Source organism: Cyphellophora attinorum, assembly GCF_001299255.1.
Source record: "Cyphellophora attinorum strain CBS 131958 chromosome Unknown Contig8, whole genome shotgun sequence".
Lineage (NCBI taxonomy): Eukaryota > Fungi > Ascomycota > Eurotiomycetes > Chaetothyriales > Cyphellophoraceae > Cyphellophora > Cyphellophora attinorum.
The window spans coordinates 852878-878571 of record NW_017253236.1 but is presented as its reverse complement, the minus strand read 5'-3'; the positions used below and the strand labels follow the sequence as shown (position 1 = coordinate 878571).

At 54.8% G+C, this 25694-nt stretch overlaps 7 protein-coding genes across 7 annotated transcripts; 5 read left to right on the top strand and 2 right to left on the bottom strand.

The window, feature by feature from the left end:
• Positions 1 to 943: 943 nt before the first annotated feature.
• AB675_5628 (Catechol 1,2-dioxygenase) lies at positions 944 to 5270 on the top strand (the record flags this gene model as incomplete). Its single annotated transcript, XM_018145856.1, has 5 exons — positions 944 to 1197; positions 1249 to 1681; positions 1731 to 1923; positions 2883 to 4565; positions 4612 to 5270. The coding sequence occupies 5 exons, from the start codon at positions 944 to 946 to the stop codon at positions 5268 to 5270; spliced, it is 3222 nt and encodes a 1073-aa protein (XP_018002133.1).
• Positions 5271 to 5362: 92 nt separating this feature from the next.
• AB675_5627 (uncharacterized protein) lies at positions 5363 to 6085 on the bottom strand (the record flags this gene model as incomplete). Its single annotated transcript, XM_018145855.1, has 1 exon — positions 5363 to 6085. The coding sequence occupies one exon, from the start codon at positions 6083 to 6085 to the stop codon at positions 5363 to 5365; it is 723 nt and encodes a 240-aa protein (XP_018002105.1).
• A 368-nt stretch (positions 6086 to 6453) lies between these two features.
• AB675_5626 (Tubulin alpha chain) lies at positions 6454 to 8148 on the top strand (the record flags this gene model as incomplete). Its single annotated transcript, XM_018145854.1, has 8 exons — positions 6454 to 6478; positions 6564 to 6604; positions 6654 to 6680; positions 6735 to 6810; positions 6869 to 6930; positions 7051 to 7384; positions 7448 to 7963; positions 8012 to 8148. 8 exons carry the CDS (start codon positions 6454 to 6456, stop codon positions 8146 to 8148), a joined length of 1218 nt encoding a protein of 405 aa, XP_018002039.1.
• A 656-nt stretch (positions 8149 to 8804) lies between these two features.
• On the top strand, positions 8805 to 13400 carry AB675_5625 (putative calcium-binding protein; the record flags this gene model as incomplete). Its single annotated transcript, XM_018145853.1, has 6 exons — positions 8805 to 8838; positions 8894 to 8957; positions 9016 to 9103; positions 9156 to 9279; positions 9326 to 13299; positions 13371 to 13400. The coding sequence occupies 6 exons, from the start codon at positions 8805 to 8807 to the stop codon at positions 13398 to 13400; spliced, it is 4314 nt and encodes a 1437-aa protein (XP_018001783.1).
• Positions 13401 to 14426: 1026 nt separating this feature from the next.
• Positions 14427 to 15266, top strand: AB675_5624 (uncharacterized protein; the record flags this gene model as incomplete). Its single annotated transcript, XM_018145852.1, has 1 exon — positions 14427 to 15266. One exon carries the CDS (start codon positions 14427 to 14429, stop codon positions 15264 to 15266), a length of 840 nt encoding a protein of 279 aa, XP_018002147.1.
• A 659-nt stretch (positions 15267 to 15925) lies between these two features.
• AB675_5623 (uncharacterized protein) lies at positions 15926 to 16729 on the top strand (the record flags this gene model as incomplete). The annotated part of the gene is made up of 1 exon (XM_018145851.1): positions 15926 to 16729. The coding sequence occupies one exon, from the start codon at positions 15926 to 15928 to the stop codon at positions 16727 to 16729; it is 804 nt and encodes a 267-aa protein (XP_018002146.1).
• A 742-nt stretch (positions 16730 to 17471) lies between these two features.
• AB675_5622 (Mono(ADP-ribosyl)transferase SpvB) lies at positions 17472 to 25295 on the bottom strand (the record flags this gene model as incomplete). The annotated part of the gene is made up of 4 exons (XM_018145850.1): positions 17472 to 18224; positions 18269 to 19000; positions 19045 to 20742; positions 20793 to 25295. 4 exons carry the CDS (start codon positions 25293 to 25295, stop codon positions 17472 to 17474), a joined length of 7686 nt encoding a protein of 2561 aa, XP_018001894.1.
• Positions 25296 to 25694: the final 399 nt, after the last annotated feature.

The window sequence follows — 25694 nt, the reverse complement described above, 5'->3', positions numbered from 1 at the left end:
GTCCGACCGTCGATGGCGATGTATCCTGACCCTGGACGAGAAAGGTCGAAACTCCGCTGTCAAAATCCAGTCGTTCTTCAGATCGTGAAACATGCAGTTGACTGTTTCTCATTCTGCGAGATGACATATTGCCTGCTTGTCGCACCGGTCCTGCAGGCTTGGCCTTACTTCGTGTCTTCCATTGCATGTACAGCAATATCGCCATGATGACGAACCTCGTGGTCCAGCCTGATGGAGCTGTTGCTGGATTGCGTTCTTTGAGCGTCGTTGCTGACAGGCAAATCAAGCGGCGCGACTGCCTTGAGTAGCGCTCATCGAGCTTACGCGCCGAGAGGCCGACCGGAGGACTGTAAAGCAAGTACCTATCCCATGCCAAAGAGCACACGGACCGTGGCCAGCATGTCTTGGTCTCTCTGCTGGCGAGTTGGCCACTTGACACAAGCGTTGATCATCATTGGTGTTCAAGAGACCGACTGGGGCAAAATGCTGTTCCGCGCAGCATTGGCGTCGCGTTTCTGTGAGGGCGAGGGCGATTGCCGGTCATCGATCCGAAGCTCCCAAGAGCTGACGAATGGGGCCTAGAGACTTGTAGATAGAGGGCCATTCATTGGTCCAAGCACCTGCCCTGGGGTGCAGAATAGCGTGTTGGAGAGTTCTCAATGCGCGGGGTCGTGATGATGAACGACTGTGTCCTTCGGCAAGCGGCCACCATTACGACGGAAGTCAATGTCGGTTTATATACAGTTCTAGACCCCTGGGAAGCGGGCACGCTGGCAGCATTTTCATCTTACCTGCAATTCTTGCGATATCGCAGGAGAGACCCCTATATCAAAACGTGACAGACCGGCGATTCTGATACTCTGTGCACTATCCGCCCTGCCCCTCGTCAGAACACCAGAGACGATTCCACGCCCCAACCCTTCGTCTGCCCTTAGCTTTCAAGATGGGCAGCGCCGCTCCCAAGTACGACCCAAACTTCACACAGCATGTCATTGATGCGACTGGCCCTAAGGCCAACCCTCGTGTCAAGGAGGTCCTCTCCAGTCTGATCCGCCATCTTCACGACTGGGCGCGAGAGGTAGACCTCACGGCGGACGAATGGATGGAAGGTGTCAACATGATCAACTGGTCTGGACAGATGTCGGATGAGAAGCGCAACGAAGGCCAGCTCATGTGTGATGTTCTTGGTATCGAATCGTAAGTGCCTTATCCGACTGAGTCTTTCTGGCGTGTCTGACACTTCCCCAGCTTGGTCGACGAGATTACCTACAAGAAGGCTGCCGAGGCTGCAGATGTAGCAACAGCCAGCGCCATCCTGGGTCCCTTCTTCCGTCACGACCATCCCACACTTCCAAAGGGCGCCAACATTAGCCACGACACGCCCGCGGATGCCGAGCCAGTGTACATGCACGGTAAAGTGATGTGTGCAAAGACCAAGAAACCGCTCAAGGGCGCAACAATCGATGTATGGGAGTGCTCGACGAACGGCTACTATGAGCAACAAGATCCCAACCAGAAAGATCTGAACCTCCGAGGCAAGTTTGAGACGGATGAGAACGGCGAATATGCGTACTACGCCATTCGGCCAACACCATACCCCATCCCATACGACGGACCGGCCGGCAAGCTTCTGCAGCTTCTGGATCGTCACCCATACCGTCCGGCGCACATTCACTTGATTGTAAGTTGTTCTCGTCCGCGCACCGTGAAAGCTTCTTACCTTCGACCAGGTTCTCGTGGAAGGCTACAAGCCCATCACGACCCAGATTTTCGACAAGGACAGCCCGTATCTTGACGATGACTCGGTTTTTGCTGTGAAGGACTCCCTTGTTGTTGACTTTGTGCCTCTCGAGGGTGACAAGACTGCTAAGAAGCAGCTCAAGTACGACATCATGATGGCTCCATTGGATTCTAAGTCAGAAGGTACGCAGCTGGCCACGTCCGGCGCTATCAACGCTTAATGTGTCTGCTTCAGCGTCCTGAATTTCGCATTTGCTGCATTGGCTTCTTTCCCGCGCACATTCATTGCGGAGGACCACTTCGACATGTAGCAGAAATTCCAATGCTTCGGCAACTTCAAAAGACATAGTTTCATTGACAGTATGTACTCGTGAGCGCTGAGCCAGTGCTCCTTCTCTTGATCATATTGAAATGAATGCTGAGGCCGCAGCAAGAATTGTTTCGTTCGACGCGTAGGACGATGAAAGGGAGGGAGAAGCGGCGCAAAATCGTGCTTGCCCTGATTATCTCGTCCCTGTGATGATTGGTCACCCCCAGACTGGCCCAGGCTCCCCGCCTCCACTTGTTTGCGGTCTCGTCGCGTCCCACATCCGACTAATCTCGAATTCAGCTTCATCTCCCTCGGTAGCAAAGTCAGACAGGCACGTGCGCAGCACTGGATGTAGCATCTGAGCAGTTCGATTGTAAAACATGGGACGCAGTGACTTTTAGACTCGTCCCAGAAAGTCCTGCTTATATGCACGAGTACCTCATCCGATCGCCCACTTCCCTGGAGTTTGGTACCGATCCACCACTGCTTTTCGGCTCAGTACCTCCTGGACAAGGGCCAATCGATCTCGATGCCTCGTCCTCGCGTGAAAGACGAGGATCGGAAACGAGTGGCTCGAGCCTGTGATACATGCAAGGTTCGTTTTGCCATTATGCTGTGGCTTGAACGTGCGTTGAATGCTTTTGCTAATTCAAGTGCCAACAGAGACGGAAAGAGAAATGCGATGGATCGCATCCTTGTCTTCTATGCAAGCGTCGTAGTCGAGAATCGTCGTGTAAATTCTCAGACGGCTTCTCTGCTCGACGGAAACGGAGCTCTATAGCTGGATTAAGCCCAATTGATCACGGCACTAACGGCGAGTACATCTCGCCAGATGACGGGCAGCAATTCCAGCAGAATTCTTACGGTGAAGTCAACGACGCTGGAATGCCAGGAGACACGGATCCATCCCGACGTCTCACATTGGACAACGCTCTGGCCGTGGACTTAGCTCGAGACACTACGACGAAAGATGCAGAAATTGCTATTGAGTCACTTCTCGAATTGTCTGGCGGTAGATCTGCCGCAAGGACCCCCACCCTGGAAGCAATACCTGACATGATGTTCAACCCTCACCCAATAACGCATGCTGATCCAGGCAGCGGCGTTGATGTTCAAGATCCTGCATCAAGAGCTCCTGTTCCTAAGCTAGCACGTCTACTAAAAGATGGCCATGGCAAGTTCATATTCGTCGGAGACTCGTCGAACCTGGCATTCGTCCAAAACATCCGCAGATTAGTCAAGGCGGAGATTGGGGAAAGTGGTCTCACCAGGGATCCCTTGAGACATGCCATGGTGGAAGTCAACGCCAGCATACCTCTACCCAAGGGTCGGAAAGTGAAGCGGCCCTCAGCGAGCGAGGCTCGGAACCTGGTCAGGCACTACCTGCTCGCCTCCAGCGGCTTCATTGACCTGTTCGAACAAGGCGAGATCCTCGAATCTGTGAGCCGTTGGGCTGCTCTGCCGGAGAAAGAAGAAGACGGCATCGAGGCCAGTATATATTATCTCGTTCTTGCCATCGGCACGCAAGTCAAGCTCGGGTCCGAGGGAAGAGAGGTCAACGAGCAAGGAGTCAGCCCTGGTGTCGACGGCGCGCCTTCTGTTGCTGAAGTGTACCTGCAACGGGGGCGTGAACTGGTAGCCGCCAGCTTCATGGACGATCCGTCCGTCATGACGATCCAGAGCTACGCCCTCATCACGTTTTTCATGCTCACTGCGTGTCGGCGAAATGGTGCGTTCATGCTACTCGGTATCGCCGTGCGAGCGGCATATGCACTGGGTCTGCACAGAGGCGACATCAGCCGGCTCTTCGAGCAGAAAGAGCGTGAGACTAGAGAACGAGTGTGGAAGAGCTTGCGCATGTTGGACTTATACATGAGTGCCAGTCTTGGTCGACCGCCTGCGACGAGTGAAGTGGACGGCGGGAGTGTGAGTTGGGACGCAAAGTCAAGAGACTATGAGACTATCCAAATGGCAGGGCTCAACAGCTCGGCAATGCTGAGGATATGCTTCATCTTCGAGCGCATCATGAACGAGGTCTACTGCCGGAGGGAAGTAAGCGTACAGCTTGTTGAGAGCATAAGTCGGCAGTACAGGGATTGGACGCTACAGCTTCCTGCTGGTCTGCACCAAGACGGGCTGGATCAAACGCCTGGCAGTGGTTCGCCGACGTTGCAGCAGACCATCGGTGTTGCACATTTGAAAAGCGCGTACTACTGGAGCATCATTCTGTTGACGCGGCCGTTCTTGATATTCAAGGTCAGTGGGAAGCTGAAGAGGCGGAGGAAACAGCAGCAGTTGCATTCCAACCAGCAACAGAGCATGACCGGCGGCGGCGAAGAAGAGGAGGAGGATAAGGCCGGACCAGCTGTCGCGAGTGGCAGCAGCAGTGAGGTCACCAGTACTCTGAGCGAGGCTTGCATCGATGCAGCGCTGAGGAGCGTGGAGATCGCGAGCGATCTCGTGCACACGCCTGGCGTACCAAAGCGATTGTTTGTGGTCACCAACTCTTCATTTGGTAAGTCGAATGCCTCCTGCAACACATCAAGGCTAATGTATTTCAGTAAGCGCCATGGTGATTGGCTTCTCCATTTTTGGAGACTTCGACCGCAACTTTCCTCTCCTCAGCAGCCTCGACCAGGCAATCTCTGTCCTGTCCGTCATGGCCAGAGACGACCCATCCGCGCGACGATACGAGCAGATTACCGGCCACCTCCGCGATGCTGCCATGGAACACATTCGTCGCCGAGAACAACGAGAATTGCACAGGCGGCGGAAAGATATTCACAACATCTTCGGCGACCCGATCAAGGAGACTCCCGAATTGCCGAAACTCGCTGATCAGAATCAAAACCAGAACCAGAATCAGATGCAGCAGCAGCAGCCGATGAACGACATGATGACACAGGGCTTTGACACAGGGTTCGGTATCTTCAACGATGCGATACAACAGCAGGAGCCGTGGTCGATCAACTTCGACATGCCTGCTGAGGGGCGAGGGCCAGTGTTGACCACGTCTGGGAACCTGGCAGATGAGGCTGAAGCGCAACAGCAGTTCGCTTTCCCGACTTATGGTTTCGATCAATTGGCAGGATTGAACGAAGTCTCTCCGGCTGGGTCTGGAATACCCAGCCTCCCATCGTATGCGGAGGAATTTCCGCTGTTCTCGTTGATGACGGACTATGATCAGCTGCAGGATCCTTACCAGATGGGCGTGACTTGAGGCGCCGTCTCGAGAAAACGTGACTGTCTGCCAGTACTGAGCAGAAGGCGTGTAAGTCTTTGATCTGAGCTAAGCAAGTTGTGGTGGCAAGCTCACTCCGCCTTCTTGGCTGGCTTTGGCTCCTCGGCAAGCAAGGGATGGATCAGATTGCTGTATATCCAGCCTGACACGAACCAGCCGATGATGGCGATGATCACGATGTACACAGCTGTTGGCACAAGTGACTGCGGAAAGATGTTGAGCAGATACGGATCAAGGATGATGTCCGCATGGACTGGCGGTACATTCTTCATCAAGTCATCGTTCAGGCTGAAATAATCTGCTGCAGCATGGATCTGCAGGAACAGGAACGTGCTCGGTCTGTCGCTGCTCGGTGCTCTGCGATCGCTCCTTGATCGAAATTCGTCGAGTTCGGCCGAAGAGATGCTCCTACGACGCCTGTTTGAGTAATCGGTCACCGCTGAGAGCAATGTTGGATCCGAGAACACCTCGACCATGGTATGCGTGTACAGCCAGAAAGAAGTGGGTTGTGTAGCGAGCCAGCAGATGCGCACTTCATGGCGCTGATTAGGTGTGAGATCCTCAAGCAGTAGCCACGTTTCGGTACCCTTGGGAGCATCTTCTGTTGGAAACGTAGCATTTACATATGTTCGCAGAGAGAAGTTGGCCGATGTCAAGCGCTCGAGCAGCAGATTGTCGAGACTGGCATCGTGGACGAAGTCTTGGGCTTCAGGAGTGACGAAGATGACTTTCTCGGTGTTGGCAAGAGTGAAGGGTGCCACCATACAGATGAGGTACATGACGAGTGGCAACATGTTGTCTGCTTGTACCTCTCGGGAGACTATCCTAGATTCGCGGTAGTACAAGCACTGCGAAGTGATGTTGTGTATCTGACTTCGTAATCATTTCTCTCGGTCAATCGTGATATGCACGTCACTTGTGCTCTTCAAGTGAAGCCGAGCCACTTAATGCCAAGACTCCTTCCAAAAGCGGGCTACGCGCTTTTCCAATCAACCAGGCGGTGTGCAGAAACAAAATACCCCACTGTCAACATTCGGTCCTCCCTCATCTTGCCTCCAGCACGACTCTCAGCGGCACGCTCCTTGTACCCTGTTGTCCACGAGTCGACGCCTCTTGCACCTACTCCTCGTAATACTCTGACTTCAACAAGTACCACGCCAATATGAGAGAAGTCATCTCCCTCAACGGTACGTTCGAGACGCGTCGAGCGCAGGCGACAACCCCTGTCCACCGACTCCTCTCCTTGATCGCCTACTAACATACTACGTATAGTCGGCCAGGCCGGTTGCCAGATCGCCAACTCCTGCTGGGAGGTTCGTAAACCTCAGCCTGCGAATCTGCCATGTTTACTAACGTTACCAGCTCTACTGCCTCGAGCACGGCATTCAGGTAAGATGCCCCTCACCGCCGCCACCGATGCGACCCTGCTAACATCCTCGACAGCCCGATGGATACCTTACTCCCGAGCGCAAAGCCGCTGATCCTGACCAAGGCTTCAGCACTTTCTTCTCCGAGACAGGTGGGCGCAAGAGTGCCTAATGATCAAGATAGTGACAGGAATACTGACAAAGGCACAGGCCAAGGCAAATATGTCCCGCGTACCATCTACTGCGATCTCGAACCCAATGTCGTCGATGAGGTCCGCACTGGCACATACCGATCGCTCTTCCACCCTGAGCACATGATCACTGGCAAGGAGGACGCATCCAACAACTATGCTCGAGGTCACTACACCGTGGGCAAGGAGCTCATCGACCAGGTCCTCGACAAGATTCGCCGTGTCGCCGACAACTGCGCTGGTCTTCAGGGCTTCCTTGTCTTCCACTCCTTCGGTGGTGGCACTGGCTCTGGCTTCGGCGCCTTGTTGATGGAGCGTCTATCTGTCGACTACGGCAAGAAGTGCAAGCTTGAGTTCTCCGTCTACCCTGCGCCTCAGGTCTCCAACGCTGTCGTTGAGCCATACAACTCGATCCTTACTACTCACACTACTCTGGAGCACTCGGATTGCTCATTCATGGTCGACAACGAGGCCATCTACGACATCTGCCGTCGCAACTTGGGTATCGAGCGCCCCAACTATGAGAACTTGAACCGTCTCATTGCTCAAGGCGAGTCTGATCATTCCCATTTTTTCGCACATGACTAATCAATCACAGTCGTCTCATCCATCACTGCCTCCCTCCGCTTCGACGGTTCCCTCAACGTCGATCTCAACGAGTTCCAGACCAATCTTGTGCCATACCCGCGTATCCACTTCCCTCTGGTCGCCTACTCCCCAGTCGTCTCAGCCGCCAAGGCCTCGCACGAGTCCAACTCGGTGCAGGAGATCTCGAACTCTTGCTTCGAGCCCAACAACCAGATGGTTAAGTGTGATCCTCGCACTGGCAAGTACATGGCCACTTGTCTGCTATACCGTGGTGATGTCGTTCCCAACGATGTTCACTCTGCAGTCGCCTCTCTCAAGACCAAGCGCACCATTCAATTCGTTGACTGGTGCCCGACTGGCTTCAAGATTGGTATCTGCTACCAGCCACCTCAGATGGTTCCCAATGGAGATCTCGCCAAGGTTAACCGCGCTGTGTGCATGCTCTCCAATACCACCGCCATTGCCGAGGCTTGGGGTGCTCTCTCACACAAGTTCGACCTCATGTACTCCAAGCGTGCCTTCGTTCGTAAGTCGACGTCAATCCTATTAACGATTAGTCACTAATTTGTCACAGATTGGTACGTTGGTGAGGGTATGGAGGAAGGTGAATTCTCCGAGGCGCGTGAAGATCTTGCTGCTCTTGAGCGCGACTACGAGGAGGTTGCCAGCGACTCCATCGAGGACGTCGAGGGCGAGGAGCTTGAGCACTAAGGTGTCCATCTCATAACAAGATTGTGCCAGCTTATCTGCTGTCCGCATTGACCGGAGAATCACCCGGAGAACACACGATTTCTACTACCCACAGCCCCTGCCTCTGCTATCCGGTCTTGCTTGTCAGCTACTATCGGGGAGACTGGTCTTTGATAGATTGGTTCCGGCTTTGAAATCACGGCTTTGCAAGCAGGCGGCAAGCGATTCATTTCTGTGTAGTAAGAATAGCAGAGCGATCAACGAGCGGAGGTGTATGTACAGCCCAATATCAACCACAAGTGCTTGATGCAACCGGCCTTCTATGCCTTTGACTTGGTTCGCTGTTAGTTGCGAATTTCATTACACTCGATCTGAGTAGGCACGTACAGTGAGGTCCGCGAGACGCGTGTTGCCATCGATCAGTAGGATAGGTGATCAATGTGGATTTAACCGGAATTAGGCGGAGCTCTACGTCGTTCCGACCTTTACAAAGCGAGGTACATGGAACACAGGCCTAACCAGCCTCTCCTGCCGATTCTTTACTTTTGGCTATTCGACAGCGAAACCTTGTACATGGCCTGCGCGTCGTTATCTCGATGATCGTCTGATTTGTCTTCCCAGCGATTCGCAGCGAGCATTTGTAGCATCTTTCCCCGTGGTCCCGGGTCTGAGCTAGCATGGCAGACACCCAGATCGGGGCGGCCGGCGCAGGTAGGCTGCTGTCATATCTGCACGAGCGTACCACGAGCTGACATTCTTTCTCAAGGGCACCCGAATCTCAATCTGACCGCCGACGAGAAGAGCGCATACTCGCGCCTGCTGAAAGAAGCGTACGTGCCGATGACGCAGCCTCGACGACGAAATAGCACCAGCTAACAAGCCGAGTAGGGATCCTGATGGCTTCGGTGTCGTGTCCGGCGACCATGCGCTCGATTTCTTCTCGAGGACGAGCCTGTCGCCGGATATGCTTGGCCAGGTACGACTCTGAAGGAGGATAGGAGGACAGTCACAATGCTCACATGCTACAGATCTGGCAAATCGCCGACTCGGAAAACAACGGCTTCTTGACGGCGGCAGGCTTTGGCGTCGTGCTGCGGCTTATAGGCCATGCGCAGGCTGGTCGTAGTCCGACGCCACAACTTGCGACTCAAGGTCAGTTTGATCAGAAGCATGGTGAAACCGTACTCATCAACAACAGTGGCTCCTCTTCCACGATTCAGTGGCAGCACCGCCAGCCAGCCGGCGCAGCCGGTGCCACCTCCCGTTCAGCAACAACCGACCGGCCCTCCGCAAAGCCCTACTGGCGCACCCATTCGAGTCCCTCCGCTTAGTCCCGACAAGGTAGCCGAGTATTCGGGCTTGTTTGAAAGATCGGACGCAGAAAATGGCATGCTGTCTGGCGTCATTGCAAAGCAGATCTTCGAGCGAGCACGGCTGCCGAATGATGTGCTTGGACGGATCTGGGGTCTCTCGGATACGCAGGGTCGAGGCGCGCTCGATGTCACGGAATTTGTGATTGCAATGCATCTGCTTGCTTCGTTCAAGTCAGGTCAAATGCGCGGCGTGCCGAATACTCTTCCGCCAGGCTTGTATGAGGCTGCCCTCCGAAGACCGCCGCCAGTCGGCCAGCGAGGTCCTGGGTCGCGACCGGGATCAGCTCAGCCTCAGATCGCACCTCAATTTTCTGGTTACGGCCGTCCTCAAAGTCCGATCACGAGAGCGCAAGCTGGCACGCCGCTGTCACAGCAGTCGACTGGGGAAATGTGGCTAATCAATGCGCCCGACAAGGCCAAGTTTGATCAGATCTTCGCCACAATCGACAAGTCTGGCAGTGGCTACATTTCAGGTGGACAGGCGGTCGAGTTCTTCGGCAATGCTCGCCTCCCAGAAGAAGTCCTTGCGCAGATCTGGGATCTGTCTGACATCAATTCTGAAGGCAGACTGGACAGGGATGAATTTGCCGTGGCGATGTACCTCATCCGGCAACAGCGTGGTTCCAAAGATGGTCGAGGTATTCTACCTCAGTCGCTTCCTCCGGCATTAATCCCGCCAAGCAAGCGCAAGCAACACATCCCTCCATCACAGCCCACAGCACCGGCTTTCGAGAACGCGGCTCCGACAAAGCCAAAATCTGCGGCGGACGATCTATTCGGTCTCGATGCATTTGGTCCACCTGGCACGCCTCAGCAGCAGGTTGCTCAATCGACGGGCGGGACTGATGCTGGTCCTTTCGCAAATCCTCCCGCACCATCGTCACCATCCACTTCTACACAGTTCCGACCATTCGTGCCAACAAGCTCCTTTGGCCAATCGCTGAATCCGCAAGCTACTGGTTCGCCTTCTTTGAACCAGAATCGCTCTATCGCATCTCCCTCCCATGATGACCTGCTTGGTGACGCTGACCCAGCCGAGACCTCGAAGATTACAAACGAAACCACTGAGCTGGCCAATTTGTCGAACCAGGTTGGAAACTTGTCGAAGCAGATGACAGACCTGCACACTTCTCGCGGGCAGACGGAGCAAGAAATCAATCAGACGAGTGCTCAGAAGAGAGCATTCGAGAGCCGGCTCGGCCAACTGCGACAATTGTACGAAAGCGAAGTCAAGGAAGTCAAAGCTTTAAAAGACCAGCTCGCAGCTGTCAAAGGCGACACGAAGCGTCTACAATCAGACTACGCGATGATTAATGGAAATCACCAGGATCTATCAACACAGCACCAACAGCTGCGCCAGCAATTCGAGACCGACCAACGCGAGAACGCGGCTTTGAAGGAAAAGATTCGCCAAATGAACGCCGAGGTCGACTCGTTGAAACCACAGCTCGAGAAGCTCAAGTCCGATGCACGGCAACAAAAAGGTCTGGTCGCGATCAATAAGAAGCAGCTTGCGACTAACGAAGCTGAAAGGGATCGCTTAAAAGCCGAGCTCACCGCTGCGCAGAAGGAGATTGAGGACCATGCAAGAGAGGCGGTGGAGTCGGCGCGTGCTATTGAGAATTCTAAGAGGGAAGTTGAGGAGGCGGAGCGTGCGCGTGCGGCTGTCAAGAGCCCTCCGGCCGTCGCAAGCCCGCCGGCAGTCACGAGTCCACCAGCGGTGTCCAGAGACATTGTCAGCCCTGCGCCCTCGACGAGCTCGAACCCCTTCTTCAGACGGACACCCTCCGAGACGGTGGCCTCGCCTGAGCCGCAGCCGCAGCAGCAGCATAATCAGAGTGCATTCGACAATATCTTCGGACCTTCATTTGGCGCAGCTGCTCCTGCCCCTGCCACGTCATTCGACAGATCTTTCGACTCTGCCAATGATACTCCACCTGCTGGCATCTCTCGAGCGTCTTCTAGCACACCACAGATCATGGAGCCGCCAGCACCTCCTTCTGCGAGTCAGATTACATCTGCAGCTCTGCCCTTTCCTCATTCACTGTCGAGAAACGAGTCGGTCAATTCATCGGTTCGAGTTGCGGCGCCTGCTAGTCGCTTGAGCCCGGAAGAAGGCAACACGCCTCGTGCTCTGACTCCCGGATCGTCCACGTACGGTACAGAGGACAGCAAGGCTGATGATCCATTCGCGCCCAGCGCACAGGACGAAGAGCAGGAGTCGGTCAAACAGACTATTCCCACCGGTGAGATGTCGACGGAGGAAATGTTTGGGAAGTCCACTGAGAATCTTGAATTGCCGGGCGCTTTCCCTGGCGGCGACACACCTGGAGTTCAGACTCCTACGGCGAGTGGATTTGGTACCGGTGCTGCAATTGGTGCAGGCGCCGCGGCAGTTGCAGCAGGTGTTGGTGTTGCAGCAGCTACGAATGGTGAAGACAAAGGAAAGGGTCCTGCTAAGGAAGACGATGACTTTGATCAGTACTTCGCAGGCGCTGTCCATCAACGATCCGCTTCTGATCAGGCAAGGGACTTTGATTCTGCATTTGCAGGTATGAAGGCCGCGCCTGCGGCCAACGGTGCATCCAACCAGGAGTTCCCGGATATCAAAGAGTTGGAAGACAGCGACAGCGAAAGTGAGTCAAGTGAGGAGCCGGCAGGTTTCGACGACGACTTCAACAAATCCAAAGCGGCAGAGGCTCAGCCCGCGGTCGCTTCAGCGGTGCCATCTCACCTTGCGCCTCGGCCGCAAATTCAGCAGACGCCTTCGGCTGCTAGCTCGTTGCCGGACTTTTCGACACAGACACCGCCTCCGCCGGACTATCAAAACGCTGCTGGTTCAAATCCGAACCATTTCGCTCGGGAATATGCAGGACTTCTGCCGGAGCGAGAGGATCCGACGTCGCCGCCTCCTGCTGGTGGCGAGACGGTGCAGCAGTCCGCGCCGGAAGCGCACTCATACGGTCCCGAAGTCGGCCACGCGCAGAATGCTGGAGCGTCGCCACCCCCACCTGCCGTAGCAAAGTCGACCCCATTCGACTTTGACTCAGCCTTTGCTGGAGTGGGACCTGCCCAGGTCGAAGATGACTCCGACTCAGACGACGAGGATGACGTGCCTCACAACAAGCGAGATACCGCTCAATTCGACCCCACCTTTGACTCACCTGCTCCGTCGAGCACAACCGCTGCGTCTAGCAGCTCAGCAGCGGCGACTGTGCCGCCACCATCATTCAACACAGCCGTAACCAATGGTTCAGCCACTCCACCTCCACCACCCGCGAAGAATGACTTCTTCGACTTCGGCACAGACAAGTCAGCTGGTCCAGTACCTCCCGCTGGGCCCTCACCAGGCACAGGAAATCCTCAAACAGCACATGACTGGGACGACATCTTCAGTGGGCTGTCCAGCAGCAATAACTCTGCACCCAAGACCGTCGGTTTCGAGGAGCCTGAAGATGGCGAGACCACACCCACTGCCGAGACACAAGCCACTGCCATCTCCCCAACAGCACTCGCTCTGACGAAGAGTCGAGAAGTGCCGCCAACGGACTCGCCTCTGCCGGAGCGGGCGGTTCCTGTGCCGCCTCCGCGTGATACGGCAGCTACGACGCCGCCGTTGGCTAAGACGAATACGCTTACGGTCGAAGGCGCAGGTGGAGACAACAGACCTAACCTGGCAAGAGCCATCAGTACGACCAGCGAACATGACGACCCCATTGTGAAGATGTTGACGGGCATGGGTTTCAATCGCGCAGATTCAGTTGCGGCGCTGGAAAAGTATGACTATGATATTGACAAGGTAAGTTCGATCGTCTCAGTTCCTTGACTGTGTGTGTTGAGGGAGTATGATTGCTAACGGCGTGATCGCAGGCTGCTGACTACCTGACCTTCCGGGACTAAGGACACAACGTGGTTTCACGCTGAGCGAATTAATCCTGGAAACAGTGCCCCCAGAAGCACGGACGTTAGCTAGTCACCTCGAAGTCGTATTGCGGTAAACCAAAAAGCAGCAATACCGCACTCGAATGGCGAGGAGTGCGAGATTCAAGGTGGGATGACATCGCGAATCAAAGAGCGATGCCGTCGATTGAGATGAGCGGCTGGTTCTCTGTATATGGGTGTGTGGAGGCATTGTAAGTAAGTAGGTAGGCATGTATGTAAATCCTAATCAAAGCAAAAGTGTCCAGCAGGCCTTTCGGCGACAACAATCGGAACAGTGTGCTATTTTAACGCTCGACTGCTCATTATGTTTGACATCAGCATCGTGATTGCCACTTTTGTGGACATTCGCAGTTGGGACGCCGCAATTAACGTGACGGAGGGCTCCTGGAGGTAGGCGCGACCATGGTGATAGCCGATTTGATTCAGCTTCTCTACCGAGGTATACAACATCGGTTGGCGAGTTTGAGCAACATTTCAATAATCTGTCGCTTGCTTCAGATAGGACAACGATGAGGCGACACGATATACCTGCGATTGCCTCGGTCCTCGAGCTTGTCAAGCTTCCTTTGGTCAAGCATCAATTATAACCCTTCAAACGATGCTCGGGATGTCCTTCAAGCCGGATATCAGAAGACTTGACAATATGCCGCCGGAAAGGTTGCCACATGGACCTGCCTTATGTGATGTGAGCGTATTGCCCATATCACATAAGGCATGCAACGCAGCACGCCCGCATATGTATATATCACTTGACAAAGAGATACAGACACTCAGGCAAGTTCCTGCAAGAGCCTGGAAGCTGGTGACGGGGTGAATCTCTGCATCAGTCGCGTCAATCGCAGTGATGGCGTGAAGCTGTGATTACTGTCTGCCTGGACTTCTGCCAACATAACCTTGGCTGCTCATCCTCACGAAGGCGGCATTCTTTCTTCTTTACCTCAGACATCGCCAGAATCTATTACACACGGACGACTATCAGCCAAGATGGCTGCACAAGTACAACAAGAGAAGACTCTCGCACCGCTAGAAGAGCTTCTTCCGGAGCTAGTTCAGAAAGTCGCTACCTACTTGAGTGTGGCTGACCTGAAGTCTCTGCGGTTATCTACACGGTACATGACAGACATACTAGCAGGGCAGACGTTCACAAAAGTTACTCTGGCTTCGAATTATCGCTCTGTCGAGCGATTGAGTGCTCTTCCCACCAAGATCAGAGGTTGCATCAAACATGTGGTCTTCGACATGTCCTACATATACAAGGAGCACAAAACAATCTATGATTCCGAGCCTCGATGGCGAAACGCCTTCGCTCGTTGGAATTGCCTTGCGGAAGATTGCTGCGCGACAAATCCCGATGGCACTCCCTTTTTTGCAGCCACGCAGTTCCTGTCAGACTTCAAACAGCTGGAGAATGTTCGCAAGGTCACAATCACTACAGCTGATACCGGAAGGTGGACCAGATACCGCGGAACACACGACTTTGGCGAAGACACGGTCTTCTATCAGATCCTGGATGCAATTCGGCAGCTTAAGCAACCGCTATTGGAGCTCAGCATGGTCACATGGAGGATGAACTCGATGACCTTCGATATGTTCAGAGGCTACGAGAGCATCGCCGACAAGCAGGGTCAAACACCTATGCAAATTCTGAGCAGGTTGAGACACCTCAGTCTGCAATTGCACTACGGAGAGGATGAACACCTGCTGTCAGTCTCGACAAACCTCCGGGATACGCTGCGTCTTATGTCCGAGACCCTGCAAACGCTCAGCATTGCAATCCTTGCCCAAGGTTACAGGTATCAAGCTCGTCCGGAGATTTGTGCATGAGCCACAAAGATTTCAACTTTGACTCTCCTGTCCACACCTTGTCCTTTGAGATGCTGCTACACGACACGACCTTCGAAACACTCGAGAGTCTCCACATCCATGACATGCCCGGGGACGGTCGAAGTATTGGCAGGTTCCTCAGTCGGCACACCCACTGCCTCAAGGAATTCCGTCTCTCAGCATGGGACTGCTTTCCTAGCCTTGCCATCGGCACTTCTGCCGCATCTTTCGTGCAAGAAGTCGGCACTGCCGCAGGTGACGCTCTGGATCTGCTTACAATCGAGCGGCCAAGCAGCAGAAGGAGGATGGATTGCGAAGGGCAATATCCGGCGCGCAATCACCGCCTCTGGCAAGAAGAACTTGATGCACGACTTTGGAAATATTATTTCAAGGTGTCTGCTGCGGTCCTCCACAGTCTCCTTCTGGAACAAGGCATCTCAGACGTTGCGGCATTCCATGCTTTGAGCTTTCGGTGCCACTCAGACGAACAATGTCACCTGCATCTTGCCGTCAGGGACAGCCAGTACCCCCAACATTTGGAGCACTTGAGTCGATTGAGCACGACTGAGCTTGCGGATCGTGGAAGCTGGACAGAGCAGCTTCTCCGGGAATACTGCAATGACTCTTACAACGGTACAACTCGTTCTTGTAATCATACCATGGCGGAGTTCCGAGCAGGTCGTCATTGCACAGGCATTAGCCGCAAGGGTTCGATGTTTGTTCTCTGCATAAGTGGCGAACTTGGCCTGTATCGCTGGGAGCGACCATCCGCAGAGTACGGCAAGCGTCGGGCTTCTGTTGAGAAGTGGGATTACGATGTCGATATGTCAGCGTTCCGTAATACTGGAAAGACCACTCTGGAAACACGCAAAACCTGGTGCATGACCACAGAGACGGATTTCCTCAACCAGATTATCAACGATCGATACAAGAAGGCATTTGAGTCTATCAACGCACCGGGCCACAAGGATCTCATGTCCAAGGATGTCAAAGATTGGATCAAAGGACGAGCCTACGACTTCCCAGTTCATTACGATCCTCGAGAGGAGTTCTGCGCCAGAGAATATGAGAACCGGGCTCTCAACGACCTGGCAGAGGTTGCGCGACGGTCCAAGGTCTTTGTGCTGCCAGAACTGTGGGACATCAAGCGCACGTTCTATTTCGACATCGAAGATCTAGACCAGAAGAGAGAGCAGCGCCCTAGAAAGCTGCAGATGGAGGCAGAGGAGCGGGACAGAGTGTTTGGGGAGGAGCAGGAGGAGTGTAATCGATGGTGGCAGGACTATCATGAGAGGAAAGATGCCGAGGAGAGAGCCGCGAGGCTGGCAGCATGGGAAGAGCACCATGCTCACCGGCGAAGTTCTCGTTCGGCTCGACGTAGTCGGCGACACTGGGCTTGGGTTGCAAGAAGATCGTGGGAGAACGGACTACAACATAGCTACCCAGAGATAGATGGAGAATAAGCCACGACGTGGCTGCAAGGGATGATTGTGGTCCCGTAGTGTGAGAGCAGAGCACGGATACTCAAGAGGCTGGGGAAAACTCTACCTTGTGGGGATCTGTCCACACCGATACTACTCAGATGCCAGCGCGAATACTCGAGGCAGCCGAAAATCACATATGAATTCGCAGAGCACGACTCCGGCGCAGGTTCCCCACGGGTGACCCTGAGAGAGTCCCTCCCATAGCAATGAGAGCTGGTCCTCAACAAGATGTGCTGTCTCGAAATTCTTTTTGGAAATCGTGAACAACTGTACACTTCCGAACACCATGGCGCGCAATGGTCCTGATCAGGATACATGATACAGTCTCCTTACGACGCCGGCTGACCTCGGGACGGAACACCGCCTGCGAGACTGCAGGTGAGTTTTCTCGAAACGTCTTAGTTCACACGGTGCTTATTTTAGCACCTACGCAGTGAGACAGACATACGTGCTGTTTCTGCCAGCGTCGATGCAAACACAACCTCTGACGATCCTAAAACCAGCGTCGCTCGAATCTCAGCGTCTGACCGGTAACGATCGAAGATTTTCATTTCTTTTTGGATTGCAGCTACATCAGTGAGCATCAGGCAATACACCAACTACCAGACCGAGTACAGCCAACCGATGAAGATACTAGCACTGCACTGCACTGCACTCAACGAACCAAGGCCAAAAGCCCCCTAGCACAACCAAAAAGCCCAAACTCCAAGCCGCGCCCCAATCAAAGCGCCGCAGGGGCCAGCATCAACCAGCTCCACCCCGTCGCCGTCGTCGCCGTCGCCGTCGCCGTCGCGGGGCCGGCACCCGTGGCAGTGGCAGTGGCAGTAGCAGTGCCACCCCCAGCAGCCGCAGCAGTGCCACCGGCTCCCAGCGCCATGCCACCCTCCGCCACGGCACCGACGCCGGTCAATGCAATCGCCACCGCCGCCACGACCAACGCGCCCCAACCGCCCACTTGACCCATCCAGCGTTCCGCCTGACGGAACGGGCGTCGGTCCCTGTCCGGCCTGGCCTTGTGTGCCAGAACCACCGTGACTACCAGCACCGCCACCAGCAGGAACGGCTTGGCCGAGCTGCTGGCCCGCGCGCATTGCGGCCTGCGCGGCCAATTGGGCTGTGAAGAGCTTGAACATGTCCTCGGCCATCTGGCGGGTGGCCTTGGCGTTGCCGTTCTTGGGCCGGATCTGGACTGGTAGAGGATAAGGCCGCGGGCCTTGCTGCCCTTGGCGTCGGTGTCCTGCAGACCGAGGTTGATGCGGACGTCGCCCAGCGGCGTGGAGAAGGTGATGGGGTCGAGGATGCGGCTGCCGGGCGGGAGCGACTGGTCGGCGCGGTCGAGGTATTCGATGATGCTGCCGGGGCGGGCGTCGGTGACACGGCCCAGGGTCCCAGGTCGGTGGGAAAGTATTTCGCGTAGAGTTGCGTTTCGGATTGGTATTTGTAGGCCCGGGCGTCCGAGAGCTCGCTTGCCATGCTGTCTGGTTTCAGTTCGTAGAGGTCGGCTGTCCACTCGCCTACGGTGGGGACTTTGGGCAGGAGCACCGCCAGGTCAATCTCGCCCGTCGTGTCGCCGCCGGGGTTGGACTTTGAGCCGCCCGTCAGCGTGCGGTACTCGGCGTAGGAGAGGATGGGTGGGATGCGCAGCGAGAGGCGCTCCTGCAGGGCTGCGAGCGCCACGATGTGCGTCAGGCTGCCTAGTACGCTGCCGGACGGTACGTCTATCCAGCCACCAGAACCGCCGCCCCCGCCGTCTCCTGCGGGTTTGGGTTGTCGTCCGTCCGGATCGACCAGCCGGATCGGATTGTCGGCCGCATAGTCATACCGCGTGCGTGCACCGACGACAGGATCTGCCGCCGTCCAACGCCCCAGCCACGCCGCGTAGTATCGTGCGCCGAAGAAGTGAAGCCCATTTTCGGCGTCGAGTTCCTTGTCGGTGAAGCGATATCGTTTTGCAACATCAACCTGACCGGGCGTGGCGCGGTAGCTGGTCGCTCCGAAGGGAAAGAATTCCTCGTACGACAGCACCTTTGCAGTGTCGCTAAGTTCCAACACGGCGCTGCCGAGGTGGTTGTGTAGACGAAAGCGCAGCTGGAAGGGCACCCCGTCGTCGGTGCCACTGGTACGGGTGCAGAAGTCGGCGATGTGTCCATACTCGGTACGTGCGTGGAAGGTAGTGCGCTTGAGCGGCGCGGCGGTGCTGTTGGGGGCGTATCGGGCGAATGTCTCGTGGCTGGCGAAGTAGGTGCGTTCCTGCAGCTTGATGGGCGTTGGGTGTGAGTCTGGGCCAGCCTCACTTTCAGTGATCTTGCGGATGCGTGTGCCGCGGAAGTCGTAGAGTAGTAAGTTGTCTCAGGGGTTTGGGTGCCGTTTGGGGAGACGGATTGCTTCGAGGTTGCTTGCAGTCGGTCGGCAAAATCCCAACGCATGACGCGAAGATGGGGCATTGATGTCATATTGCCCGTCAGGCCGGCGTTATCATGGTAGCGATATGACTCGGTCCTGCCGCTCACCGTTGTCGAGCTCAGTCGGTTCGACCTGGGTCCCCTCTCCACCAGGCCGGGTTCGTTGTACGCGTAGTCACGCGTCCAACCGGGGGCTTGAGGGGTACTGCCTAGATGCTGCAGGGACAACAGATTGCCGCAGAGATCGTAGCGATATTTCTCAGTATAGCGACCCATAGCGGTACCACCCACATCGGAACCACTGTGTGTGCTGTCTGACCAGTCGGGCGCCGTGGGTGATTGTGGACGGCCGTTAGTCTGTCCCAGATGTTCGCGGCCCGTGGCGGAGATCAGCCGGTAGAGGGCATCATACTCAAAGCTGCTGCTGGCATCCACGACTGTGTTGCGGAAGAACGCTGTCTGCTGAGCAGCATCTTGGATGTTCGTGATGTTGCCGACAGCGTCGTAGGTGTAACTTAGGTCTTGCAGGATATTGCCGTTCCCTGGCCCAGTTGTCTGTAGCTGCCGGAGGCGCGAGCGGAGTCGATCGTATGTGCAAGTGGTGGTTGTACCGTTTCCATACATAATGCTTGTCACCTGGCCCCGAGCATTGTACTGCACGTTGTTGAGGACGAGGGTCCAGCTCGTCGGGTCTGCATCAATAGCATGTTGGCCATCAACATTCACGTACATTGTGCTGAGCTGGGTTGATTGGTCGTAAACTCGACTGGTGATGGTTCCATCCGAGGTGTTGGAGCGAACCGGGCGGCGCAAAATGTCGAACTCTTCTGTTGACTCGTGCTGACCGTCCTCTAAGGGCATGTCCATCGAAACGCCAAAGGTTTGCTTGTAATTGGAAGACAGCTTACGCAACGAGTGTGTTATGTTCCCAGCCAAGTCATAGTCCGAGTTTGTAACGATGCCCGATTGGTCTAGTACTTGCCACACTTTACCCCTGAGGTTGTGCGCCGCGGCATCGTCAGTCGCCAGAGACGGAAAGTCCTCGCCGTAGATGATCTGACTTGTCAGGACCTCAGATGTAGCATTTGCGTCGAGCCACCATGTATTCTTAGGCCGTCGAAGCCGATCAGACTCGATACGAAGCCTGAAGCCGCGGTTGTTCCATGTCATGCTCTCCTTGTCGGCTCCGTCCAGAAGCTTGCAGGTCCAGCCCGAGTCAATGGTCGTGGATGAAACCTTTCGCTGGCACATGTCATATGCAGAAACGGTAACCTTGCGAGAAAGTGCATCTCGAATGACTCGTCCATTTCCTAGAATGTCCAGGTCCGTGGTGGTCCGGACTGTGTCTGGGAGTGACGTAGTGACGAGGAACACACGACCGAGGCCGTCTAGAAAAGAGGTCTGGGGTGTATTTCTGTGTGACAAGGTCCGATTTGCGGCTTCTCTTTCGGCTAGAAGGGCGCTCTTGCTCTTCGTGTCGAACCACGAGGGGAGAAACTCGGAGAGTGGGAGAGGTTTGAAGTACTGACCAACGTCAGGATCGTTGCGGGGATCCGAGATCTCCACATTGTCGTTCGCATCGAAGCGAGTCTGAGACCAGGTGTATACACGGTCTTCTCAATGCTGTGATCAGGTTGCACCACGGCCACCACTCGGTCCAGTGCGTCGTAAAGCGAGAGAGGAGATACTCCGACCTTCATGTCAGGTTGATACTCTGCGCTTGTATCGAAGAATGGTTCAAATTGCTTCACGGGTTTGCCCTTGCTGTTGAAGACCTTCCAGCCGCTACCAACCCAGCGGTCTGGCACATCGGGACCCCGGTCTCCGAGAGGTCCCGCTTTGGTATGCGTCTTTACCTGGATCTCTCGACCAAATCCGTCAGAATAGGTGATTTGTACCTGGAACAGTGCTCCGGTTCGGGGAACGGGCGAGTTAACGTGAGTTTCGCGGGAGATGAAAGCCGAATAGATCGGAAGTCCATGGTCCTTCATCCTCCACGGGTCGTACAGAACACGGCTAGTGGCATTTCCCAGCAGTGCAGCAGCGGCTTGCGCATCGGGATTCGATAGGAACCGATCGAGAGCTTCCTGCGACAAATCTGGTTGAAATCCAAGCATGGTGTCCCCTAGATTATCCGAGGGCTTGCCAGAAATCGCAACTCCTGCAACCGAGCCCGTGCTATCGTAAGCTGCAGAAGATACGTTGCCATTGAGGTCGGTAACGGTAGCGGGTTTCAAGGCGCGATAGTTCATCGTGATAGTCGAGACATTGCCTGCGGCGTCACGAGAGCCGACCGGGAAGAATGAATAAGCATCATAGCTGACAGTAGAGGTATTGCCGAAGATGTCCACAAAGGTTTTGGGTAAGAAGAATGACCTGCGCGCCTCAGCCAGCTCATCAGTGCTTGGATCGGAAGTGTATGAGACTTTGGCGGTGTTCGTCCAAACGTTGCCGTCTCCATCGAGATCTATATAGCCTTGGCCAGCGAAGACTTCCGAAGCAGAGAGTAGAGGCTGTGTCGTATCGGGAGAGGCGTACAACTCGGCAAAGAGGTCCTTCGTGAAGACTAGTTGATGGTAGGCTCCTGGCAAACCAAGGTTCTCAATCTTGCCAATTGGGAGTATGTCGGAAAGGTTGTCTGCTTGGAATAGAGCGCGTTCTTGCCGGAGAAGACGCCTCCCACGAACGGGAATAGCGTCAGGTTTGTCCCAGTCTGACGATGGTACAGAAGGAAGCAATAAAATGGCCGCAAAATCATCCTTGACCATGTCATCAAAGCGAAAGAGCGCATTGGTTCCGTTTGGCTTGAGACCACGAACTTCGTACTGACGTGAGCTGCAAGGGGCAGGAACCCGGAAATGCCTCCCCTCTAGGCTGTTGGTAACATCGACCTCGTTGTAGATCATAGTCAAAGTCTCCTGCTTGAGACGGTCCTCGGCCTCGAGCTCGCTCTTCCCAGGGTGTCGGCCATAGGATATACGAATGTCCTTTCGCACATTGCCAAAATCATCGACTTCCAAGCTGATCTGGTGGGCAACGCGAGCATCTTCTGGATTCCGTTCGTAGTGCGATGCCAAAGTTTCACGAGGGTGAACGTGATAGATTCCATGCTGCTGACTATCTTGGATCGGCTGCCTGGCGACGATGATATAGTTCGTCTCCTGGACGGAATATGGGATGCGCTCCCTATCGCTGCCGTCTTCGGCGTAGACCTCCCTCCGCAACAGCTTTCCTTTCAGCGCACGACAAGCCTCCATTTGTTGGAACCCCTCGGTGCAGTCTGGTGGCATGATAGTCTGCTGTAGAGTCACGGGCCGTCCAGACGAGTCACGGGCATGGAACACTTCCTTGAACAAAAGATCCTCCATGCGCTGCGAGTTGTAGTAGGCACCGGTATGGAACCATGACACAGTACGAACCGGTGGCGTGCACCATGCGCTGTCTCCGTCGGCGAAGCGACTTCGTTCAATCTGCTCCATGCGGGCAAAGCCACGGAATTCTCTCTCCGTTCCATCGTAGAAACCGTGCGCATAACGGTAGCTGGTCGTGAACTTGTTGCCTGTAACAAGATCCTGGGTTTCAATCTTATCTACAACATGGACCGGAAAATGCACCTTTGTGATCCAGTCATTGCCCTTTTCTTGGTCCGCGAGATAGAACTTGGTCGAAGGTGCATACCTGATCGTTGTTTCAGCACCTAGGTTGTTGTTCATGCGGACGAGAAGATGTGGCTTGACATTTGCGAATATGTCGACATATCGCATCGGAGCATTCTTGTCACACGGTAAAGGTGAAGACCACACCATACATTGGGTGCCATTTCCAAGGAGGTCGACGGTATTGAAGGTAGCGCTGCGGTTCACAGCTGGCATTGGGACCGTCTTCTTCGCTGAGAAGCTGTTGCCCGCCTGATTCTGGTAGATTTCGACACCAGCATCGCTCAAATAAAGGATATCAGAGGTGCCGGAGCCATCGACATCCGCGACCCTTATTCGACTATGATCAAACTGGTCACTGTAGTCAGACCAAGGCGCATTGTCAAAGCACACCTGTCGGCCAAAGTTGCCATGGCCTAGTTGAGGCCAGTAGCAGCAGTCACCGTTTCGAATGCGGCATATGTCCACCAGTCCATCCCCGGACATGTCAGCCAGGAAAATACTCTGTTGGCTGTCCGCAAAGACACTGACGGGGCCTTCTCGTTCATCCCAAGGCTGCGTGACAGATTGTGGAGGTCCGTATCCGTCGGATTGTCGCGAGGAGTACCAGGTGAAGACTTGGTCATCGTAAATTAGGATATCAGCGAGCCCGTCACCCGTGAGATCGAGAAATTGGACAGAGTGGCCAGGTCGGACATTTGGAAACTTCAGAAAAGGGCGGAAATTTAACCATCCCTGTGGCTCATCGTCGTTTCTCTCATAAAAGCCCCACTGTTGGGCAACGTGTGATACCAGGTCGAGTTTACCGTTGCCCGTGACATCGGAGAATTGCATGTCCCATGCAGATGCTGTGGGAAACGGGCCATGCTTCAGAAACTCAAGCGGGCCGAAACGTGCTTGAACTTTGCCTGGATCCATACCGGATGGCGCCAAAGAGTAGTTAGTTGGGCTTGTGTTCCTCTTATAGTACCAAGCCTCTGGCTGGACGGTCAATATGCCCGAAATGCCCTCACCGTCAAGATCAAGCCAGCGATAACTTGTGTTGTCCAAGCCCGCGGGCAAGTTTTGAACGCTGCTAAGATCTACGTTCTCAACAACGAGGTCCGACAGAGTATCGTCGGAAGGAAAGCGAGAATATCCAAACTCGACAGGCGGTTGACGCTTTCTGAGAGGAGGCTGTTGTCTGCCGTTACCTGAGTAACCGACCTGTTGCGCGGCGATGAGGTAGGTCACCGTTGGGCTCTCATCGTAGGAGAAATCGACTGAGGAGACGATGCTATCTTCAGTTTCCAACTCTTGGAAGTGATGAAACATAAGCACACGTTGACAAAGACGGTACGTACGGAGCTCGAAGCCCGCGTTGTATCGCGAGAAAGCGTCACTCCGGCAAGACCATCGCCCATCGTCATCCGGCTTAGGATTCTCATCAGCATGCTCACCGTAGTCGAACACAAGTGAGTACTTCCACACAGAGGATGTTTGGGGCAAAGAAGTGGCTGAGAAGGCCTCCCACGTTGTCAGATCACGATTCGGATTGATGTTCCCATATCGGATGCGTTTGAGATATAGATTGGATTTACGCGATGTCTGTGAGCGATGGAGCTCATTTGCCTGGGATAGCTTGACGTCGGCGGCATCTTCACGTTTGTAGGTGAATGTCATGGCATTCCCGCGAGAGTCGTACAGCTCTGTTTGGAGCCAGGAGAAGATGCGAGTGTTGGCAGGGATATTGTCTGAGCTGGTATCATAGATTCGGGACGCAGCAGTCAACCCAAAGATGGACGTAACGTTGTCGGCGCTGATGACACGCCAGTGTACTTCATTGGCATCTGCCAAGCTTGTCCATCGCTCGATGCGATTGAAGACGCTCAAGATTCGGGGCGCATACGCTCGCACCTTGTGGCCGTCAATATCCTCTTCATCGTATCGAGGTTGTTTGTCTGAGTCAAATACCACATTACCTGCCACATCACGCTTCCATAGTGGGACCAGGTCTTCCAGACCGGCCAAGACAAAGACATCAGTATCTTCTCGGGGCCCGTGGTCGTTGTAGCGAGGCACGCCTTTCGATGTCTTTCGAGTTATAGCGTCTACGCCCGAGAGCCGCCATCCAAGACCAAACTCCCCATTACCATTACCTGAGTCATAATTGAGTGATAGGCTTGGCTGTAAACCTGATCGTCCAGGCGAGACCTTGATGGGAACAGAGAAGGAGCCGGTGCCGTTGCTTGAATTCACTGAGAACTTCTCGCCCATGCCCTTGACTGCACCGCCACCCGATGGCAAGGCGAGGACTGGAGCAGCAGGGAGACTTGACTGTAATAACGACTTCGCCTTGCTGGCATCATCTGTTCGCGGAAGGCTTCCTGTGCCCGATTGCGAAGGTGCCTGTCCAGGCAGGTCTGGCCTGAGGGCAGATGCAGCGGTAGCATTGTCGCGATATCGCTCAGCGTTGCCAATCGAGAATAGGGGGCCATCATCGCCCATGATGAATGTAGAAGCTCAACAGTGGTCCAGGTAGAGAGCCAGATGCCAAACACCCGCTGGTTCTGGCTTGGTGGACGGAGGGGTTGCACGAGGGTCAAGCTTGAGGCCCAAGGCGGATGTCACAGGCATTTGCCGGGCATGAACTCGTATCAAAGACATCGTATCCGAGTAACGAACGAACCTAGTCATCCTTGTAGTCCTTCTGGAAAGGTGATGATAAGTCAAAGGTGAGACCGCCATCAAGGCTTGCAACACGGGGTTCGCTCCAATACGGGGGCCAGCAGGTCTACGTAAGCGTATGCCAAGCCCGGCTCGAACAGTCGATGGGCGGACGCCATCGTATTCCACAGCCTGCTGCAGTTCAGCTCATCTGGGGAGCTACGTCCATCGTGTCACCGG